Genomic DNA, 22,026 nt, shown 5'->3' with positions numbered 1-22,026 from the left:
GTGACGCCTGCAGGTATCATTACTGCCACTGGATTGAGAGGAAAGGTCCCTGAACTTTGAGTTCTCATCACAATAAATGCAGCGTTGCCAGTCTAGAGCTGATCATTAACGATCAGTCATCACGTCCTACTTCATGTCCCAGTAGCACAAACATGAACCATTATCAGCTGATAGCTATTGGTACTAATGAGCCATCAATCATACTCAACAACTCAATAAAAGCTGATCACAGATCAGAGTCGGTCATAGTCATAGTTGGAGAGGACAGAGACAGCACCTGATCCTGGACACAGCTCTGACCTGAACACATAAACACAGGTGAGACACAGACGTTCAGGTGAGACACAGACACACGGCTGGAGGTTGATTGACTGGTTGACTGACAGGTGTACTGATCCATGCAGCGGTCAGGATGGCGCGGCGCCTGTCCACTCTAGAGTGTCTCCTCACTGTCGTCTCGTCTCTGCTTCTCGTCTGCTGCGTTGGACTCATCGTGGTCTCCTGGATCAGCCTGAGCCCAGCAGGTGACAAACGTTGGGTCTTGGTGAGCTGATCACATGGGGTTATTATTGATCGGTACTGATGATAATGTTGGTACTCAGGCGGCGTGGAACCTGCAGCGCTTAGCGGCCGGATGGTGATCACTGAAGGAGCCGAGTTCTCTGAGGAACTGAGGAACCACAGCAGTTTGAACTTCAAGTCTTTGGCCTTTGACGTCCAGCAGCTGGTGAGCTCACTGACAACTTCTCAGCAGCTTTTATTTTTGAAATACACAAGGTGATGTTCTGTGACCACTCTACTGTATTTCCCTGTGATGTTCAATACTGTGATGATCAATAGTGACCTCATCACTTCGGTCAGGTTTCATGACATCATTGATCTGTCAGCAGGTGTAAACTCAGCTGATCTCACTTGTGATTGGTCAACAGGTGTCTGAGGCGTTTGCCCATTCTGAACTCAGGCAACTCTACAAGTCCTGTCAGGTTTTATCCTTCAGGTCAGATAACTGATCAATATCCACATCAATCACAGCAATCCTGATAAACTGTCAACAACTTATTGATTAATTGGAGCTGGTCAAAGGATACATGATCGTTGTCCTGCTGCCTGATCAGTTTCATCCCAGCAACACAGCAGCAGCTCCTGTTTGATTCTTCACTGATCAACTGATTAAGTGATTGATTTGTTGATTAAGTTCGTTTACTTCTCAGCTACATTTGAAAGATAGATCACAGTTGGATGATCTACTGATAATGTAACAGATGTCATTGATCCATGTCCTCAGTCGCGGCAGTGTGGTCGTGACCTTTGACCTTCGGTTCAATCAGCTGATTGATGTGAAGGAGGTGGAGGAGGAACTTGGGGCGGGGCTTCAGGAGGTAGGAGACACAGGACTGGTTATCGACAGAGGCAGCATCCAGATCACAGGTGAGTGTCAGGTGAGAGTTCCCTGTGAGCTCATGGGTCTGTTGATGTGAATCCCATAATCAAATAATCAAAAACTCTGCAGAGAAACCAGGGGAGACGACAACCACGCCCACAACGGTCACACCTACGTCAGGTGAGTGCAGGTCTGGTGTGTGGTTGATGTTTCATGTCCAGCTCACCATCTGAAGCCCCTCCCCCGTCTCCACAGTGGCGTGCCCTCCTCATCAGGAATCCTGTGCTGATCGACTGACGTGTGTCCCGATCGATCGGTTCTGTGACGGAGTGGACGACTGTCCAGACGCCTCAGATGAAGCCGCCGCTCGCTGTGGTCAGCAGATTGAGATTGAGCTGTTAACACTGAAGCTATCATTCACGTTTTTCTGTCAGCAGTCACTCATCAGTTTTGACTATAAAGACACAACTCCCTGATGATGTCATCACTCTTGTCTCCATAGCGACAGCATGTGACGGACAGTTTTTGCTGAGAGGACCAAGCGGCTCATTCAGTTCATCAGCCAACTCTGAGACGTACAACAGCAGCACTGTGTGTCGCTGGATCATCAGGTCAGACACTGCTGTACACCTGAACCCACCTCTATACACCTGAACCCACCTCTATACACCTGAACACACCCCTATACACCTGAATACACCTCTATACACCTGAACACACCCCTATACACCTGAATACACCTCTATACACCTGAACCCACCTCTATACACCTGAATACACCTCTATACACCTGAACATACCTCTATACACCCGAACACACCTCTATACACCTGAATACACCTCTATACACCTGAACACATCTCTATACACCTGGACACACCTCTATACACCTGAATACACCTCTATACACCTGAACACATCTCTATACACCTGGACACACCTCTATACACCTGGACACACCTCTATACACCTGAACCCACCTCTATACACCTGAATACACCTCTATACACCTGAACACACCTCTATACACCTGAATACACCTCTATACACCTGAACACACCTCTATACGCCCGAATACACCTCTATACACCCGAATACACCTCTATACACCCAAACACACCTCTATACACCTGAATACACCTCTATACACCTGAACACACCTCTATACACCTGAACCCACCTCTATACACCTGAATACACCTCTATACACCTGAACACACCCCTATACACCTGAATACACCTCTATACACCTGAACACACCTCTATACGCCCGAATACACCTCTATACACCCGAACACACCTCTATACACCTGAATACACCTCTATACACCTGAACACATCTCTATACACCTGAACCCACCTCTATACACCTGAATACACCTCTATACACCTGAATACACCTCTATACACCTGAATACACCTAAACTCACCTGAATACACCTAAACCATTGGTGAAGACTAGAACACAGATTGACTGGCTCTTCAGCTCAACTCTCTCTTCACCACAACAGTCTAATGGACTCTAACTCCATCCTAGCCATAAGATCTCTAGATACTGGGGGTAGAGACTAACACCCAACCTGTAGGGAGATGTCTTTTTCCAACTCAGAACCATGATCTCAGACTTGGACGTGCTGATTCTTTCACACTCAGCTGCAAACTCTCCCAGTGAGCACTCGGGGTCTTATTCTGATGGAATCATCTGCAAATAGCAGGAATCCTGGCACAACCCTTACCAATACTCCCACAGTACTCCCCCACATGGTCCACCAGGACTATGAAGCCTCTCCCGGTCCACAGACAACATGTAGACTGGTCAAACTTCCATGCCCTGCTCAACAGAGCAAGAGCTAGTCTACTGTTCCACTACTAGGACAAAATCCAATTAGCTTCTCCTAAATCTGAGGATTTGATTCGTTGTCAACCTTCCTCGGGGGGCTGAGTGTATTACCTCTATAGTTGGAGCACATTCTCTGGTAAACTTTCTTAGTAAAGACAAGAACCTCCACCTCAGGTTTGAACTTCACAGGCACTGTTCCTGACCTCCATGCAACATTGAATAGGCATGTCAGCCATGAAAGCCCTACAATGTCTGGAGGCTTCAGGCTGTATCCCATTCACACTGGGCACTTTGCCACCAAGGAATCTCTTCACTGCCTCAGCAACTGATTATGTATGAGACCTCCCCCTCAAGTCTTCAGATTTCTCTCCAGATGAAGTGTTCAGGAGAGACAGGAGATTCTCAAAGCCTTCTTCTCAGCACGCAACAGCAGAGCCCAGTCCAAGTCAGCAGCCTGGGTTGAGCCCTGCTTCCCCATTCTGAGTCACCCAGTGTCTCTCCAGACTCTCCTCTCTGTACAAACCTGTACAGCTGCCTGTACACATCTGTGCAACCCACTTGTATATACCTGAAGTCATGTGTATACACCTGTGAACATGTATATACACTGAACCCACCTATACACAGTTACTATATCTGCATAGACCTGTGTATTCACCTTCATACACCTGAACCCACCTCTATACACCGATACACACACTTGTATTCACCTGTACACACAGTACTGTTTCATTTGTCTTCTGGAACATTTCAGACACACATCAAAACAAATTTTCTGTTAATTGTTTGTTGTTGTTTATGTTGTTATTTATTTGTTGTCGTTTGTTATTGTTCTTTTGTTATTGTTGTTTATGATGTTGTGTTCAGGGTCGATCCAGGACTTTCAGTTGAGATCAGTTTCCATCACTTTGAAACAGAAGAAAACATCGACATTGTGAAGATCTATGAAGGAGTGGGAGAAGCCAGAGAGCTTAGAGGTTTATCCACAAACACACACTCAAACACATACACACACTTGTGGGGATGTCTGAGTACTGAGTAGTACTTGACAAATCAAAACAAATCTTCTCTCATCACAAAGACACCTCGTGTTTGCTTTCCACAGAGATTCCTGTGAGTCAACTACGTCCCAGGCCCACATCCCTATCTGGGTTAAGACTGAGTCCACTGTCGTATCACATCAAGGAAATCTCACCTCTGATATCAAGTCATTGTGGGAATTTCATATAGAACAGAGTAGGAAGTCCGTTGCTGCGATTAGCCTCTCATTGGCCAGAACGAGCCAGCCGGCGTTTTCACAGTCCCCCCGGAGAAAGGAAACATATACACATATATTTCAATATGACTGTAAAGATATTCAAACTAAAAGCTTATGTTTACGCCATTTGCTGTCCAAGAAAGACATTCTGGCTTGTTCACCGACCGGCTACGGCAGAAGTTTTATCTATCAAGCTTGGCCCATCGTCTTCAGTGAGCTAGCAAGGCTAAAGCCAATGTTTTGCAAGCGCACCGTTGCTGTGGCACCACCCACAACAATTGTGATTGGTTGAAAGAAATCCCAACAGCAGGGGCGTTATTTTCCTCCGATCTCAGAATCAGAGTCGGACCAGTCAGACCTTTCTTCTATGGAGAAAGGTCTGGTGAGTGAGACAAGATAGAACCGAGTACTTGAAAGTTACAGCACTTTTATAGATGGTTTTAAGGAATGTGAATTTTTCTAATGCACTCACACACACCGAACATGGCTCTCTCCAGGTGGGAACAGATGTAATCTATTAACTGACCTGTGATGTGGTTTACAGCTGAGCTCTCAGGCTCCACCCCTCCTGGGACGGTGTGGGTGCTGAGTGACCAATCAACTGTGGAGTTTATCTCTGATGATATCAACAACCTGTACGGGTTCAACGCCACCTACCGTGCCGCCAACACCTCAAACCTGTCCGGTAAGACCTCTGTCCACAGAACAGGTCTGGTGTCCGGCACAGCTCCTAACCCCGCCCACTCTGCTCAGACCCACAGGCGCTGACCTGTACCTTTGAGCAGGGCATGTGCTTTTGGAGGCAGCAGCAGGACGAACACGATGGAGACTGGATTCGAACACGCGGCCCCTCGTTTCCTCCGCTGACCGGCCCGAGTGTCGACCACACGACTGGGAACATATCTGGTGGGTTTCCTGTGAAGGGCGGTGTCACGCTGTCATAGCAACTGGAAGGATCAGTGTGAGCATCAATACTACTGATGTGTTTGTCAGGTTTCTACATCGTCACCCCTCGCAGTCCTGGAGAATGGCTGAAGAGCTTCAGGATCTACAGCCTCCCCCTGACTCCAACCACACAGCCCATGTGTCTGAGCTTCTGGTAAACATCTAAAAAAAACATGTAAACAACCAAAACTGCACAAATCCACAACAGAGAAACAAACATGTAAATACAACAACAATAAAGAAAAAACATGGAGACAAAAAAATGGAATAACAAGAGAAGAAATATTGTAAGAAAACTGTTGTGCTTTAAAGGGACAACGAGGAGTTTTGGAAAAGCGAAGCGTTTTCACACTACATTTATGAGCCTCCGCGCGCACCGTGAAATTCTTTGACCGGCGCAAGACAGACTCATGTTTTCATTCATCAAGAATTAAAGTCAGAGGTTCGAAGACGATCAGATACTGTCATAGTTCCGACCATAAACTCGCCATGCAGCACCCGCGAAACCGAAAGTAAGGAAACGCTGGTCGGCTCGCTCAGCATTTCCGCCACCACTAATAATAACAAAATAACGATAGAGGCAAAACGATATATTTATCGAAAATGGGCCCATTAACAAGTGTGGGTAACGTAGATTCATCCACATTAATATGAGACTTTTTTATTGTCGCGGAATTTTTCGTTCTGCCGACGGAGAAACTCCTCGTTGTCCCTTTAAATTAGTAAATGCACAAGACACCAAACAAACCAACATGTTCATGTAAAACTGAGTTACCATGTGAACGAACAAACACCTGCAGGTACCACATGTTTGGAAACAACGTCCACCGTCTCAGAGTCCGGCTCATCCCACTGTCACAGCCTGAATCTTCTGATACCGTGGTGTTCCAGAAGGACGGTAACTATGGTGACAACTGGAATTACGGCCAGGTGACCCTCAACCTGACAACTGAAGCCAGGGTCAGTGACATCACACAGGGGTCCAGTTGGTTGATCCTTGTCGATAGCCGGATGGTTGCCGTGTGACCTCTGTCCTGTGCAGGTGGTGTTTGAAGCTCTGAAGAAAGGAGGGCTGAGGAACGACATCGCTCTGGACGACATCGCTCTGACTGCTGCTCCCTGTGGGCCCGCCCCCCCCGAGCCAACCAATGTCCCGCCTCCTACAACCCCACCCCCTATACCAAGTGAGCCTAAGTGTTATTAACCTGCATTCACCTGTACACACACATTAAAGGGATATTCTGAGGTAAGTTTAACCTATGGTCTAACACAGTGGTCCTCAAACTTTTTTTTACACCAAGGACCCCTAAACTGACACAAATTAGACCACAGATCCCCCACTGGACAAAATTTTGAACACCAGAAATACATAAATATTTGTTCTGAGACTGAATAACGTTACTTTTTTGGTCAAAGTACGTTCAAATTACTGCCAATGGCATGAATTCTTTTTGGGAAAAATTTCAAGAAATTTCAGGAAAATAATGTGGTAAAATTTTGTAAAACAACATCAAAATAGCCACAAATAATGTTCAGAACAACACCAAACCTCAGCAACAGTACAAATAGGGTCCCAGCCCATAATATGAGGCATCAAACACCTGCTGGCTTTGCCTGGTTTCTATTGAAAAGAGATGAAAACAAAACTCACCCACTCTCCTCCAGCTGCTTGCTACTAATGCAGAAGCTTCCCCACATAGATACTACATATGGAATAATAGAGACATTATATATAGAAACAAATCCTTATTTTACCCCCATTGGTTTATGCACAACATACTTTTGGTTCATCAGTTGTTTAACTCAAGCGGATCATTATTTTCATATCAAGAATTTATCCTAAAATATAGAATCCCTGTTCCTATTAGTGAATTTAATATTGTCATAAATGCAATCCCTTCTGGAGCAATTATGTTATTTAGAAGTACATTAGTACAAAACCCAACGCTCTTGCCCTTTGATCCAACCAAATTAGATATAGGCCAAATTTGTTTCTCCTCGACACGCAATAGTAACCGTAATATACGCTCTTTATTTCAGAAAGAAGTCGTATCAACTCCATATGTAATAGCTTATTGGAATAACTTTGTTAATAACCTTAATTGGAAAAAAATCTGGAATTTACCTGCTAGATATATAGTTAATAATAAGGTAAAAGAAGTATCTTTTAAAATAATCCACAGAGTTTACCCATCAAAAGTTTTTTTACAACGATTTAAAAAAGATATAGATTTAAACTGCTCTTTCTGTGTAGGACACCCTGAAGATGTTTTTCATTTATTTTGGTCTTGCCCTTTCTCAACTAAATTATGGGAAGATATTTGTAACCTGATTTGTTTTTCGATTGAACCTCTTTTTTCCCTGTGCTTTGAACATGTATTGTTTGGCTTCACTGACAATCCATCTTCTAAAGAAAAACAATACTATATCATCAATCTTATTATACAATTAGCCAAATGGCACATTCATAAATGTCGTTACACTAATCAAAATCCACTTTTTCTTATTTTTGAAAATGAAGCCAAACAATACATTAAGTCTATTAAAAAATCCATCAACATGAAAGCTATAAAGACTTTGAATTTATGTACACTATATAATGTTTTTGTATGAAAGCTTGTCTCTGCATTGTCTGTATTGAAACCCCCTGGCGATGTTCTGTTGGTGTATTGAATTGTATTGCACCATGATGTCTTAATAAAGTTTCTTAAAAAAAAAAAAAAAAAAAAAAAAAAACTAATGCAGAAGCCTTAACATGTCAATTTCCGAGTGCAGTAAGAAAAGTCATGGGTGGCCAGTGATGTTTAGTTCCAAAATGCAGCAGCTTTGCTCAACTCAGACAGAGAGGAACACTGATGCACTCGGTAATCGACTTGTCAGGGCTTCCCCATAACTAGCCAGCAGCTGGAGGAGAGTTGTGTTTTGGTCTCTTTTCAATAGAAACCAGGCAAAGCCAGCAGGTGTTTGATGGGCTGGGACCCTGTTTGTACTGTTGCTGAAGTTTGGTGCTGTTCTGAGCATTATTTGTGGCTATGAGCAGCTTTTTTGATGGCGGTTGGCTGGTGGAGGAATAGACAACAGTATTGCGATTGTGCGGTCTTTGCTGAAGTTGCTAGCCTACAACTAGAGAAGCTAGCGGCCAGCAAAGTTGATCTCTGCAGGGGGGGGTCTTACTCGGTGTCATGGTGTGTTAGACCATGGGTTAAACTAACGCCGGAATATCCCTTTAACTGGACTTTTTATTTCTATTACTATATTACTAATTACATATTAACAATGTGATGAGTTAATGTTATTAAATGATAATAATAATTTTTTTTATTCCTCATCTTTATTTTAAACAAAGTTTATAAATAATATACAACACATTTTCAGTCCTACTTATTAATGATAATATGTGAAGAGAACACTAACTCCGCCCCCTCTGCTCTGATTGGCCCAGCTGACTGTGGAGGACCCTTTGACCTCTGGGAGCCAAATTCCACCTTCAGTTCACCAAATTATCCACACTCCTACGGGAACAAAGCTCAGTGTGAGTGCACCTGTCGGTCAAAAGTCACCTACAGCCTCTACATCTGGATGGTTCCCTCATAATAAATTACCCATGGTCCTCTGCTGCAGGTCTGTGGACTCTCCATGCTGTGGAGGGGGAAAACATCCAGCTACACTTCTTAGACTTCGATGTTGAAGCAGCCCATGACGTTGTAGAGGTGCGGGATGGGGCGGGGTTGAACTCCACCTTACTAGGTGAGGTAGCTTTTTACCCATAATGCCCAGCTGTAACTGTGATGAACCAAAGTTTGTTGATCTTCTGGTTTCACTCATTCTTTGCCTCCAGCTGTTCTCACCGGCAGTGATGGCCCCACCCATGACCTGTTCTCAACATCCAATCAGATGACAGTCTGGTTCTTTACAGACAGCTCAGATCATGGTCGAGGATTCAGAGCCAACTTCACCTCCGGGGTTGACCTGGGAACACTAGGTGAGGTCAGAGGTCAAACTTATTGTCTTGTTGATGAGTATTACTGGTTATTGATAGTGATGGCTTGTGTCTGTACAGCTCCATGTGCAGCTGGACAGTTCCAGTGCCAGACAGGAGGTTGTATCCATGGCAAGAGTCAGTGCAATGCTGTGGTTGACTGTCCTGATGCCTCTGATGAAGCTGACTGTAGTGAGTTTAATCATCAATAACATAATTATCATTATTATCATCATTATTATAAGGACCCCTGGTGGTCATGCCTATAACAACCTCTGTCTTCAGCCCATCTCTGTTTATTTCCTGTGTTAGTTGTGTGGGAGGTGAACGGTTCCAGCCGCCTCCAGTTTCAACTCATCTCCACTCTGTACACTGTGTGTGCTGACAACTGGAAGCCTCACCTGTCTGACTTCACCTGTCAGTATCTGGGATACAGGTAACTCTCACCTGTTGGTACTTACGACACAGGTAAGTCAGGTGTCACATGAGTCCTGATATCTCAGATCTGGTTTCTGACCCTCAGGTCTGGGGATGCATCACTGCTGCCGTCTCGGCCACAAGATTCACCGTTTGCAACTATCACAGTCTCCAGTGAAGGAACATTGGAAACCACTGTCAGGTACTGAAGACCAGGACCAATAAGTGTAGAAACAGTTAAAATGTTTTAGGAAAGTAAATTACTTTAATTTTTTTTACAGTGAAACTTGTCGCAGTGAGAAAGTGATATCACTCACCTGTGACAACCAACGTAGGTACACTCATAAACTACACATGTAACAAGAGTTCACAGTCCTACAGTACACTGATAAACACTGACGGTAAAAACAACTTCATTTGTTAATGTTAAGTCAAAGGTTATTTCAGGGTGAACTGACAAAACCTCTGTGTGTTGTAGCTTGTGGACTTCGTCAGACCCCTAATGTCACGAGAGAAATGGACCAATCAGACGAGAGGAAATCGGGTACAGGAACCAAGATAAATCCTGATTTTCAGTTTCTTATTGATGATTTGATGTCTCAGCTTCATTGTAGATTCTGAGTAAGTTTGTGTGTTTGTTGTCACCTGTCAGGTGTGTCCCGAGTGGTGGGCGGGGCTGAGGCTGCAAAGGGGGCGTGGCCATGGATGGTGTCTCTGCAGTGGCAAGGGCGTCACGTGTGTGGAGCCACCCTGATTGGCAGCGACTGGCTGCTGACTGCTGCTCACTGTGTCTATGGGTCAGACACTCACATTACCGCTCAGTCCAAACAGTTACACAGTGTCCTCACACACACAATCACTGACCTGAACAGGTCTGATGTTACACTCCTGGACACTTTGTCTTTGTTCGATGCTCAAACATGATTCAAACACTCTCATCATGTGGCCTTTGACCTCTGATACCAAGTCAACTGAGGAGGGTTAACTTTGACCAAACTCATTTTCTTAAGAGAAACTGAGGGACGGTTTCTCAAACACTGTGTTTTATGATGAAGATGAATTTTAGTCCAGATCTAACAGGAAACTGGATTTAAACAGGAAACTAGACTGACTGTTGGCACCTGGATCAGTTCATATTATATCTCAGTTTGGGTGAATGCTCAATTTTGATTGGCTGCAGGGTTACAGGACACTTGTAAAGATTTTCTGGTCAAATTGCCTGATTATTGGGCTGGGTCAAACGCTAGTTGGTAACAATTTTTCTTCAGCACATCATGACCACTGGAGTTGGTAACACACAGGTGGTAAGAAGCGCACTGGCCTTCTGAAATAATAATCAGCCGTCCCTCCACTAATCAACTATCAGTCGCCGTGGCTCTACGCTGTGGACACAGCGGGTCTCCTTTTTTTGCCTGCAGACAAGAGTTATTTAATAGTTTGCCAGCTGTGGCTTGTGAAAAACTTGTGGTTTTAACTGTAAAACACATTAAAGTAAAAATAATAGATACAATATTTATTTCTTTGGTAAGTGACCATGGTATAAGCAGGTAATGCCCTTCAAGGTGTCCAGTTATAAGGAAATTAATGGACGATGTGGGGATGTGAACTGTCTGACGCAAAGCCCCCACAGTCATTAAATCTTACTTAAACCTTTTTTTCATTCATTTTCTATACCGCTTATCCTGCACTAAGGTCAGCGATCGTAATGCTGCCTTCCATGCCCTCCACAGGTCGTAGCAATCGGAGCAGACATTTGCGTTTTCACCCTTTAAATGGGGACACAACGGCGGAGCGTTTTTAAGATTTCCACTCTGGAGGGTGGTTTCACTTTTTTGCGTTTTCAAACCCCAAAACGCAGTCACCATCTAAACGAAAGGCACATCCGATGAAATATTTTGCCGTTTTCATCCGTGACCGTTGTCGTGTAAACAGGGCCACAGAGTCGCCAGTTAACCTAACCAACAGCCATCTTCTCAGAAACATAAAGACATGGTAAAGACTTCAGCTGCTTCTCCACAGGAAGAATGTCCACCTAGCGTCCTGGTTGGCCGTCCTCGGTCTCCACGCTCAGGGGAACATGAACTCTGAGGATGTCCAGACCCGACGAGTCGATCACATCGTTATCAACAGACGCTACAACAGACGTAGCAAAGAGGCCGACATCGCTATGATGCACCTGCAGCAGCCAATCAACTTCACCCGTCAGTATGACCAGAGAGAATCTCAATGCTCCTGTTGTGTCAACTCTGCTTTTGTAACAAACCTCATGTCACAATGAATTTACTCTGAATGGTTATGTTTAGTTTTGGTGTAACAGAGACTTTTCTCCGAATGAATGAAATTACAGAGACAGATGAAATCACCTTTGTCTTTCAGAAACTGTCCAGACGGTGTGTCTCCCTCCAGAGGGACAGGACATCACAGCTGGAGAAAAGTGTTTCATCGCAGGCTGGGGACGACTTGCTGAGCAGGGTAAGACACAGAGGACACACAGAGAGACACACACAGAGACACAGCCTCTGCAGATTAAATGCCCCTCCCCACCACAATTAATTCACTCCATAGAGCTCTACAGAGGCAATGCAATTCTCCTCTCCTCTGTGATGGGCGGTGCTCTCCTTCACTCCTCTCTCACAACACACACACACACTCAGGCCTCTCTCCCAGTACCCTGAAATAAAAACCGCTAGCAACCACGGTTAGCCAGTGGCTTACTGCTACTTCCCTTGTCTCATAAACATTTTGACAGTAATGACCCTGTCAGTGCCCGATCCTGATCACATGCACCAACATGTTTCCCTTTTTTTGGTGTGAACCAGTGGTGTAGCTAACTGGGTCATGCAGATGGGGCGAGACCTTGTAATGGGCCTATTAGGAATGTGCTATACAAATATAGTCTAATACAACATCATTATTATTATTATTATTATTAATATATCGTTAGTCAAAGACACCAATTTACGTGGTAAACAATGCTATTTCAGCACTATGGACAGTGAAAAAGGAAAAAGCTCATGCACATCCGAAATGCAGCCAGGTGCTGGGTCCGAACAAGTTAAACGAGGCAGAAAGAGAACTGCAACCGTGTCTTCTCCTAAAGTAGAATTTTTTTTCTTTTTTATAGTTCGGGAGAAGACAGTGTTGCTAGTTCTCTTTTTGCCTCGTAACACTATGGGCAGTGCCATGGATTTATCGGTGAAGAGTGAACTGCTGATATTTTACAAAACAACACTGAAGCCTTCAGCACCATGGTCAGCACCATGGATTTTACAAATAAATAGTATTTTTTGATGGTTAAATCATCATACGGCCACACAGTCACAGTCATACAGTCAAGCCACATAATCCTCTCACACACAACAAAGTAGACCATAACGTTAAGGGCCGGATTTACTAAAGGTTTGCGTGTATTAAAACGTGTGCAAACGTGATTGCACGCGCAAACACATGTGGAACCTGATCTACTAACCGGGCGCACCGAGGATTGCGTCTCTCAAACGGGCAAAATAGCACGTGCAATCCATTTAGCGTGTTTGTCTTGATGAATATGTAAATATGGGCGTTTCTGCCAGAACGCGCAAAATACTGGGAGGAGTAGATGCAAATATCATTTGAATACTGCGGTTTGCACGTGTTGTCATTTAGCGGGTTACTCTTAGTAGATCAGCTGTTTTGCGTGCACTAACCAAACACGCAACATTTTAGCAGGGTTGGGAGGGTTACTTTAAAAATGTATTCTGTTACAATTACAAGTTACCTGTTAAAAAATGTAATTAGTAACTTACTCTAAGTATCACAAATTTTAAGTAATGTAACGGATTACTTTTAGTTAGTTTTGGATTACTTTATATGCAAATTAAGTCACGCAGCCATCACGCATCAATCCACGTAGACAGGTTTTGCACAGTGGTTTGCACTTTGCACAGATAAGTCTGAAAATAAATGTGTGCATTGCAACACTTTCTCATCAAAATCCACGCCATCTACAGTACACAGATCAGCTGTTAAAACCCAACTCATCAATAACAAGATTGTGATATTGGACCACCGCTCACATTAGCAACACAACAAACCATTAACAATTAATCCACACTCAAACCGAAGCAACAATAGTACTCAACAAGCTGTTACAAGGTTTACAACAGACAACCTGGGCTGTGTGCGTGCGTGTGTAAAGAAGAGAGGGAGAGAGAGAGAGAGAAAGTATGTAACCCTGCTAGCTGTTAGCTGCTGTTAGCTACCGTAGCTCAGGCGTCGGTCTCCCGTCAGGTAAAAGCTGCCGTTTATTCCTCAGATGAAGCTCATGAAGTTGTGGAGCGTCTCCGATACGGTTATCCATCACTGCTGTTGAATTAGCCGCTACACTGCTGGACACTAAAACCGAGGGGGCGTCTGTGTTTACAATTCACGAAAGCAACGTGAACGTACGTGCCGCTCACACTCAGTAGAGTTACGCAATGAGGCAGCGTAGCCTCAGCCACACACACACCGTATGGGCAGAAGAGGCAGAGCAGCTCTGTGCCTCTACTCCGAAATACAACAAGACGGCGAGTGGCTTCTACAGCCGCTCTATAGCCTGTGGTTGATTTTAAAAATGTTAAGTAATCAGCCAAGTAATCTCCGTTTTTATCAAATGTACCGGTAATCTGATTACGGGTTTTTTTCTGTACTTGTAACGGACTACAGTTACCTTTTTTTTGTATCCTGATTACGTAACGCCGTTACATGTAGTCCGTTACTCCCCAAGCAATTTAGCGCCCGCTATCTTGGACCTTAGTAAATCCGGCCCTAAGTGTAAGGACAATAGCGAGCCAGCACCATGGGCACTACCATGGATTTTACAGATTAAATCATCATACAGCCACGCAGATTTATGACAACTTCAAGCTAAGTCAAACATTAAACAAGTAAACTCACTGATTACGTCTTCATGTTCAGCGTCATAGATCCCATCAAAGCACGTCTATTTGTAAAAGGAAAAAAAAAAAATCCAATGTCCAACAGACTTGGCCGAAGAGCCTGAACTATGTACATATAGGCATATTCAGTCTCCCAAACCTGTCTTCCACCTTCTCTTTATCAATGACAATATCTTTCTCGATGGAGAGTAAGGCGAGGTTTGAGAGTCTAGCCTCCTTCATGCTTGCCCGCAGATAGTTTTGTGGTGTTCCATAAATCCGATACAAAGTGGCGATGTTGGGAAATGCCCTGTCCATGTCATTGGAGATCAGGAATGGCAGAACGGCTGCGGTGCTCAGTTCTATTTCTAACTCAGTACATAGAGCACGGAAAGAAAGAAATTCATTGACCACCTGGTCGGATGCGGACAGGTCTCCGGCATAGAAATCAGCGAGATTCTGCATTCTGGCAGCTGCGTCATCGCTGGAAAAGTTTTGAGGGTTGAGAACGGAGAAGAGTGTTGCGATTTTGTGGAAATCTCTGAACCTTTTTTCGAACTGTGTCACCATCATGGAACCTTGTTCCTCTCACCACTGTGAATTCCGTTCCATTCATTCCAGGGCTGCATCCCCGAGCCATGTTTTGTGCCGTTTTCACTATTTGTTCAAATGATACATCAGTGCGCATTTCGTTGAGCTGTGCCACGCATGTGTCAATCAGCTGGACAGCTGTATTGATGTCTATTGAACTTTTTTGGAGGTAGTTGGACAAGATGTGTGTCTTCTGCAGTATATTATTCCAAATGCACAACATCAATTTGAATTCAAATGTGCTTATTTTGTGAAGTAGGCCGTCCGCTTCAGATGCTGTCTTCGGTGAAGTGAGATTATGCTCTTTTATTCTCTTCAAGGCCTCCCCTATAGCTGGCAGACTTTGCATCACAGATTCAGTGGCCTGTTTCCTAGATGCCCATCTGGTGTCCGACAGTTTTTTTAAGGTTAATATAGTTTCCTCCAGCTGCATGTTGGCCTGTTCTTCTTCTAGGATCTTAAATCTAGGAAGACTGGAAGTAAGGAAACAGTAGAGTGATTCTAGAGTACCGAAAAAAAGTTTTGCGCTGCACAGTGAACAGGCTGCATCCAGAAGGATGAGATTTAAATTGTGCGCACAGCAGTGCACATAAAATGCCTTCTCTGAGCACTGTTGTTTCACCCTTGTCTGCAATCCCGTTAAGTGACCAGACATTGTTCTTGCCCCATCATATGCCTGGCCTCGGATAAACTTAACATCCAGGCCTAATGCGTCGAGTGCATTTACAAGCAAGTTATAAAATGCGTCGGCATTGCTGCTTTGAAGCTCTTCAAATTGAACAAACCGTTCAATACTATTTCCAGCTTTTGTGACATATCTGAGGGACAGAGAGAACTGATCTACTCTGGAAATGTCGATAGTAGAGTCAACGATTACAGAATAAAACTTAGCTGCTTTTACTTCTGTTATAATGGAGCTTAGTGCTAGCGAGGGCTGAAATCAACTCATTCTGAGAGACAGGGCTGAGGTAAGTCACTTTACGCGTCGCTGGGTTTCTCATATGCTATTCAAGGATTGTATTGGGCCAGTAGTTTTAACAGCTCCAAGAAGTTTCCCTCATTTGAAGATAGGACACCCAGACTGGCATATTCCCTGTGCCCTCGAAATGCCAAGTTCTGTCTCGCTAAAAATAAGGTAGTGTCAATAAGCCTTTGTAAAACCTTCCTGTTCCTCTCTATTTACCTCTATCCCTCTCGGCTTTTAATAGCTCTGATACCACTGTGCTGTCTTTGCTTATCCGAAACTTGGTCATTAAAAACATCTTCTCAGCCTCCCTATGTGCACTGCAACAGATGTTTCATGATGATGCTCTATTCTTTTGATGCCTTTTCTCCAGTTTGAGATGCCTTGTGCTGGTTCCGCCCACTGACGCCCTGCACCCTTACCAAACATCCAGCAACAAAAGCAAAACATACGATTGCATTTTGGAGAATATAGACTAACCATTGTCGGTCCACTATGCATGATTGACCAATACTGCGCTTGTACCAAGCAGAGTGGAAGCAGCTTTTTTCCTCATCGCATGGGAAAGTGTCATAGCCATCTTTCAGCCCTGGTTGCCAAGGGCCATACTCTATAAGTTCTCTGATGAGCTGAGGTGTCATGGGTTTCTCCTTGAAAAAGAAGGGATCCGTTGGGTATTTCTCAGCGTTAAGGAGGCCTGTGGATGCCTGGTGCGGAGCGTCTGCGCTCATCCCACCCTCTGTGTCAGTGTCGTCTTCTTCTTCCCTACCCTCCTCCTCATCATTGTCATCATGTTCTTCACCCATAAATCAGGGTTGCCAACTCTCACGCATCTGGCGTGTGTCACACGCTTTTAGGTCCTGTCTCACGCTCTCACGCCACTCAAACAATTCTCACGCCAAAATCAAGCGATTTGGAAAAAATAAATAAATAAATAAAAAGCAAGCTTTGGCACTCATCAATAGGCTCTCTGGTTGGTGTGCGCGATGCTTATCCGCGTGTCGATTGGACGGCTGCTCAAGCTTGTGATCACAGCGCAGCACAGTAGGACGGGGAGTTGTCGATCCGCGACCCCCCCACCCCCACCAACAGCGGCGGTGCGCAGAGGCAACTGGCATCTCTACAGTCTACAATCACGGACTTAAAAGTTATAATCTAACCCGGCCCGACCCGCGGGTGTTGAAGCCTGGACCCGACTTGGTCCGAATCCGATGGTCAAAAGAAAGAGGGAGAGAGCGAAGCCCGAGACACAACCTGACCTGACCGAGTTATGTTTTCAGACTGAACGCGGCTGGAACTGACGCCTGCGGTCGGGCTGGTTGGGCCAGTCCGTTGAAAACTATAACATCAAGATGCAGACTGGGTAGCACAAAAGTACAGCCAGGCAGCTCAGTCCAGAGAGCAGAGGAGAGAGAGACAGCGCAGCAACAGGTGTGTGTGTGTGTGTGTGTGTGTGTGTGTGTGTGTGTGTGTGTGTGTGTGTGTGTGCGCGCGCGCGCATGCATGCACGTGTGCCACGCCTGCAAACTCCGAATGGGTATGTAGAATGTTTATTACAGAAGAGAAACACACATTTCAGGACCTGACTTGTATCATCAGGCTGTAGTAGAAGACTGAAAATCACTGGACATGTCTGTTCTGTCCTTTCATATATTAATAGGCTCAATAGGCTGGTCCAGGCCAAAAGCCAGAGCTCCCCACTAGACCAGTTTCATACACTCCAGCCATACAATGATAGGAACCACAAATCTGCTTTTTTCCCTCTTATCTGAAGCAAATGTTGTGTTTTCCCTTTATTTTCTTCTCAGAGTACACCAGAATGCTTCAAATACATGTTAAAATCACAATTTTTTCCTGGGGGGTGCCCCCAGACCCCCCTAGAGGGATATATTTTGTCACCTAATCCACTTCTACTCAGTTTGCAGGTATAATGTGTGTGTGTGTGTGTGTGTGTGTGTGTGTGAGAGAGAGAGAGAGACAGAGAGAAAATCTACATTAAACATTACTATTATTATTATTATTATTATTATAGACAGCCCCCCCCCCCGCCAACAGAATCTCACTCCAGCCCAGGACCAAAAGTTGGCAACCCTGCATAAATGTGTTTTCCTCCTCACCGCTACCACTGTCATCATCGTCATTGTGAACGACGTTAGCATGAGCATGTGTCCCACTTACAGCGCTAGTAGAAGGGTCAGTGTGCAGCTGGGCAGATGTTGAGGGCTGAGTGGAGAAATAGTTGGTGAGTGGAGCACATGAGGCCACTAAGTTCCTCCTCCTTTGTTTCTCCTTCATCTTTTGCCATCCCGACTTGTTTTTAGCGATAGCCTACTCTGTCACTACGAACAGCATTGTCTGCAACCGTCCCGACTTCGATCAAATCAAATGTACAGTTGCCTAGGCAACCCGCGAAACAGACAGTGATATTGACAGGGACGGTACATGGCCCGTTTTCAAAATAAAAGCATAGTCTGCCTCTGTGTCTGTGAGCGTTTGACTGCCTGTAGGCCTGTGTGACTGTGTCTTGCTTTATATGTCGGCACTAGCAATTTCAGGTCCACAGTAGGCTAGTGCTGAAATATGATGATGAGCATGATGGCACCCTTGAGTGAGTGAGTGAGTGAGTTAGTTGAGTGAGTTTGGCCCAATTCCAATCCGACCCCTCACGGACTCACTGACTTAGAGGCGCGTTCACGGGAAGTCTGTGAGTGTGTGAGGGCTGTTCCGTTGTCAGATCACCAAGTCAGTGAGTCAGTGAATGAGCCCTTACTGCCCCCTTACCGTAAGTCAGCACCGATGCTGACTTTGGGTAGGGGAATTACCCACAGTTCATAGCGTTGTGAAGTCAAACACATGAGATGCCGTCGGAACGCAAGTGTTAAAAAAAAAAAAAAGTAAATTACCACACGTAGTCAGAGAGAGCTCCGCCACTCTCTTTATTGTTAATGGACAAGAGCAACAACCAAAAAAAAGAAAGAAAGAAAAAAAAGAAGAAGTTTACTGTCAGTATTAACGTGTGCAGTTTGTGATTATTGATGATGATTTGATCAGATCTGATCCGGGAACATTTTGTTTTGAGTCCGTCCACCTCACACACCTTGTGCGCGTTGAAAGTACGGTAAATTATCGGCCCAAGACCGGAGTCAACAACATTTTGTTGTCAAGGTAACGTGTCGTGAGAGTGTGTAAGTGCTGTTCCATTCATATTTACAGCATCTGGACCCTCACAGACTCTCACACTCTGTCACTTACAGCTGACAACCTGCCCCCCCCAGGCTACGCTACTGGTGTGAACGGAACACTTTACGGTGGACGTGCACTAAAAACAAGCACATCGCAACAAATTTCCCTCTGTTGTATTAACGTAGACCGATGAGTTAAAGCAGAAGTAAGCGATCCAGTCATTTTGGCTAACTTCTTGTCAGCCGATGGAGTTAGCAGTCCCCGCCCTCGTCCCTACGTCACCACATTCACGCGCATCCCTTGGCTGCACACACAGAGAGGACCGCCCCTTTATGCCGTTCTCTCTCCTCATTGGATAAAGGTTGTAGGATACAAGGAAAGTTTTCTCCTCGGCTTACAGCAGAGAAGAGTGACTGACAGACCCGTGTTTCAGACCAAACACTCTATGTAAGTGATTGCTGTCGGGAGATATAACTATTTAAGACTTATATTAACACAAACATTCCGCTTACTTCTGCTTTAATTGTAAAACATTTCTTTATTGATGTAAATGTGGTGATTTCTGTACATACAGAGCCCCGTGGCGGCGCTGCTCTTCTGTCCAGCACACACCTGAATGAGCAGACTGATAATATCAGCCTGATATTAGCATTAGAATGTAATATCTGTCCATATTGTTATTGTTTTTTCTGCCGATAATGAAAACCTGATAACATAATTAAGTAATTCAGTTAAGTAGTGATGGTCCGCCGCTACTTAATTTTTCATTTCATTATCCGATATTACTGGATAGTTACATGATTGATTATTGATTAGTGCAGCCATTGCAGCATTCAGTAGGTCATTGAGCAGCTTGTCTTTTTCTGTATTAATGTAATGTATCATGATGTTATGTTTTATAGAAATGTGAGTTTACAAAACAAAATCCCCAAACCCCCACCCCCTCCCAGGTTCTCTCCCTGATGTTCTCCAAGAGGCCCAGGTTCCTCTGCTGGTCCAGGAACAGTGTCAGCATCAGTTACCTGAGTATGACATCACCTCCAGTATGGTGTGTGCCGGTTTCACAGAGGGAGGGGTCGACTCCTGCCAGGTAGCTACTCCCCTGGACTCTGTATTATTGTCAGCTGAGGAAGTGTTCTGTGTGCTGATTGGTTGGTCAGATGCAGTGTTATCAGACGGGTCACTAAGCTCTGTGTTGGTTTGTTCTCTCTCTCGTTTCCAGGGTGACTCAGGAGGTCCTCTGATGTGTCTGGAGGATGGACACTGGACTCAGATCGGTCAGACACACACACACACACACACACACATACAATCTTACTATGTAGAAAAAGTTTTAGGAGGTGCTACATTCTGATTGGTCCTGAACAGGTGTGACCTCCTTTGGGATTGGCTGTGGTCGTCCTCAGAAACCTGGAGTCTACGCCCGAGTCTCTGCCTTTTCCTCCTGGATCGCCCAGACCAGACGATCATTCCCCTCCTTCCCCTCCCACCTCTGATTCCACAGTTTTGTCTTTGTTTTGTCTCTTCTTCTGTGAAGTGGGCTGGGCTCACCTGGGTAAAGGTGATGTGCACCAATCAAAATTCAGCGTTTAAGTGTGATTGGCTGTTGATACAGTTTTCAATTATCAATAAGTGATCATGTTTTGTTTTTTTTAATAGATGATTGTATGATGATGTTTTTTTTTTTTTATCATATGTGTAAATAAAGTTAAATCAGTGAACAAAGCTGGGACAAAGCTGGCTCTGTCCCATGAAGCCAGCACAGGGAGCAATATTTAAAGATGAACTATCCAGGATTTGTAGCTTCACTATGCCACATTATTACCTTGATTAAACAGCTTTGAAATAATTGTGACGGTTTAATAAATGGCTTAACTTGTTATGAGGGAGAATGGAGGCTCTGTGTATGTCATTTATTCCGTCTCTTGGCTGAAAAAAAAACTTTGCAAGATTGGGGCCGCCGCCGCCCCGGTGTCCCAGCTCTCGTTATCTTTTGTTTATGACAGATAAGACTACACAAATATACATGTCGTAACATCGTATATAATGTTATCTACCACTCTATTGATTGATTTCTCATTTAGTTGTACATTGTTCTTCAGTAGCTAACATGTATTTCTTGATTGCATCACTATACTAGATTGATATTTCCTTTCACCCAGGGGGCAAAGCAAAAAAAACAGACATGGAGCGTTTTGACAACAGAAATGATATCTAGGACCTTCAAGGATCATAATCTGGGTGGACAACCTGGTCAAAAATAGATAGAAAATAGAATGCCAGAATGACAACATTTACGCTCAAAAAGTGATTTTACAAAATTTCATTTTAGACTTGTTTTCTACACTTATCTATTACTGTATTCATATCCCATTTCAAGCACCAAAAGAGTTTGTTCTCATGACTGAGGGAGTGTTTTCACAAGGGATTTGAAATTTTTCAGAAAATTTGGCCTAAATTATTTCTTTATACCGTGTTCAAGACAAATTGGCCTCAGTGTACTTAGAGCGGAAGATTAGACATAAAACACTTGAGTATTGTTACATCTGTCTATCAAACATATCTGTATT

At 44.3% G+C, this 22,026-nt stretch overlaps 1 protein-coding gene across 1 annotated transcript; it reads left to right on the top strand.

The window, feature by feature from the left end:
- Positions 1-397: 397 nt before the first annotated feature.
- Positions 398-21,041, top strand: tmprss15 (transmembrane serine protease 15). The gene is made up of 26 exons (XM_085798844.1): positions 398-524; positions 603-727; positions 930-997; positions 1,286-1,428; positions 1,637-1,756; positions 1,884-1,992; positions 4,089-4,198; positions 5,024-5,164; positions 5,233-5,385; positions 5,473-5,578; positions 6,225-6,384; positions 6,467-6,608; positions 8,867-8,956; positions 9,046-9,171; positions 9,263-9,406; positions 9,485-9,595; positions 9,716-9,839; positions 9,927-10,022; positions 10,102-10,151; positions 10,299-10,364; positions 10,473-10,617; positions 11,840-12,021; positions 12,197-12,292; positions 20,407-20,546; positions 20,679-20,733; positions 20,825-21,041. The coding sequence occupies exons 1-26, from the start codon at positions 413-415 to the stop codon at positions 20,950-20,952; spliced, it is 3,042 nt and encodes a 1,013-aa protein (XP_085654970.1). The 5' UTR covers positions 398-412; the 3' UTR covers positions 20,953-21,041.
- Positions 21,042-22,026: the final 985 nt, after the last annotated feature.

This window comes from Trachurus japonicus, chromosome 14 (assembly GCF_045865225.1).
Source record: "Trachurus japonicus isolate A0001 chromosome 14, Traja_1.0".
Taxonomy (NCBI): Eukaryota; Metazoa; Chordata; class Actinopteri; order Carangiformes; family Carangidae; genus Trachurus; species Trachurus japonicus.
The sequence above is the reverse complement of the archived record's forward strand: the minus strand, read 5'-3'. Positions and strand labels throughout refer to the sequence as shown.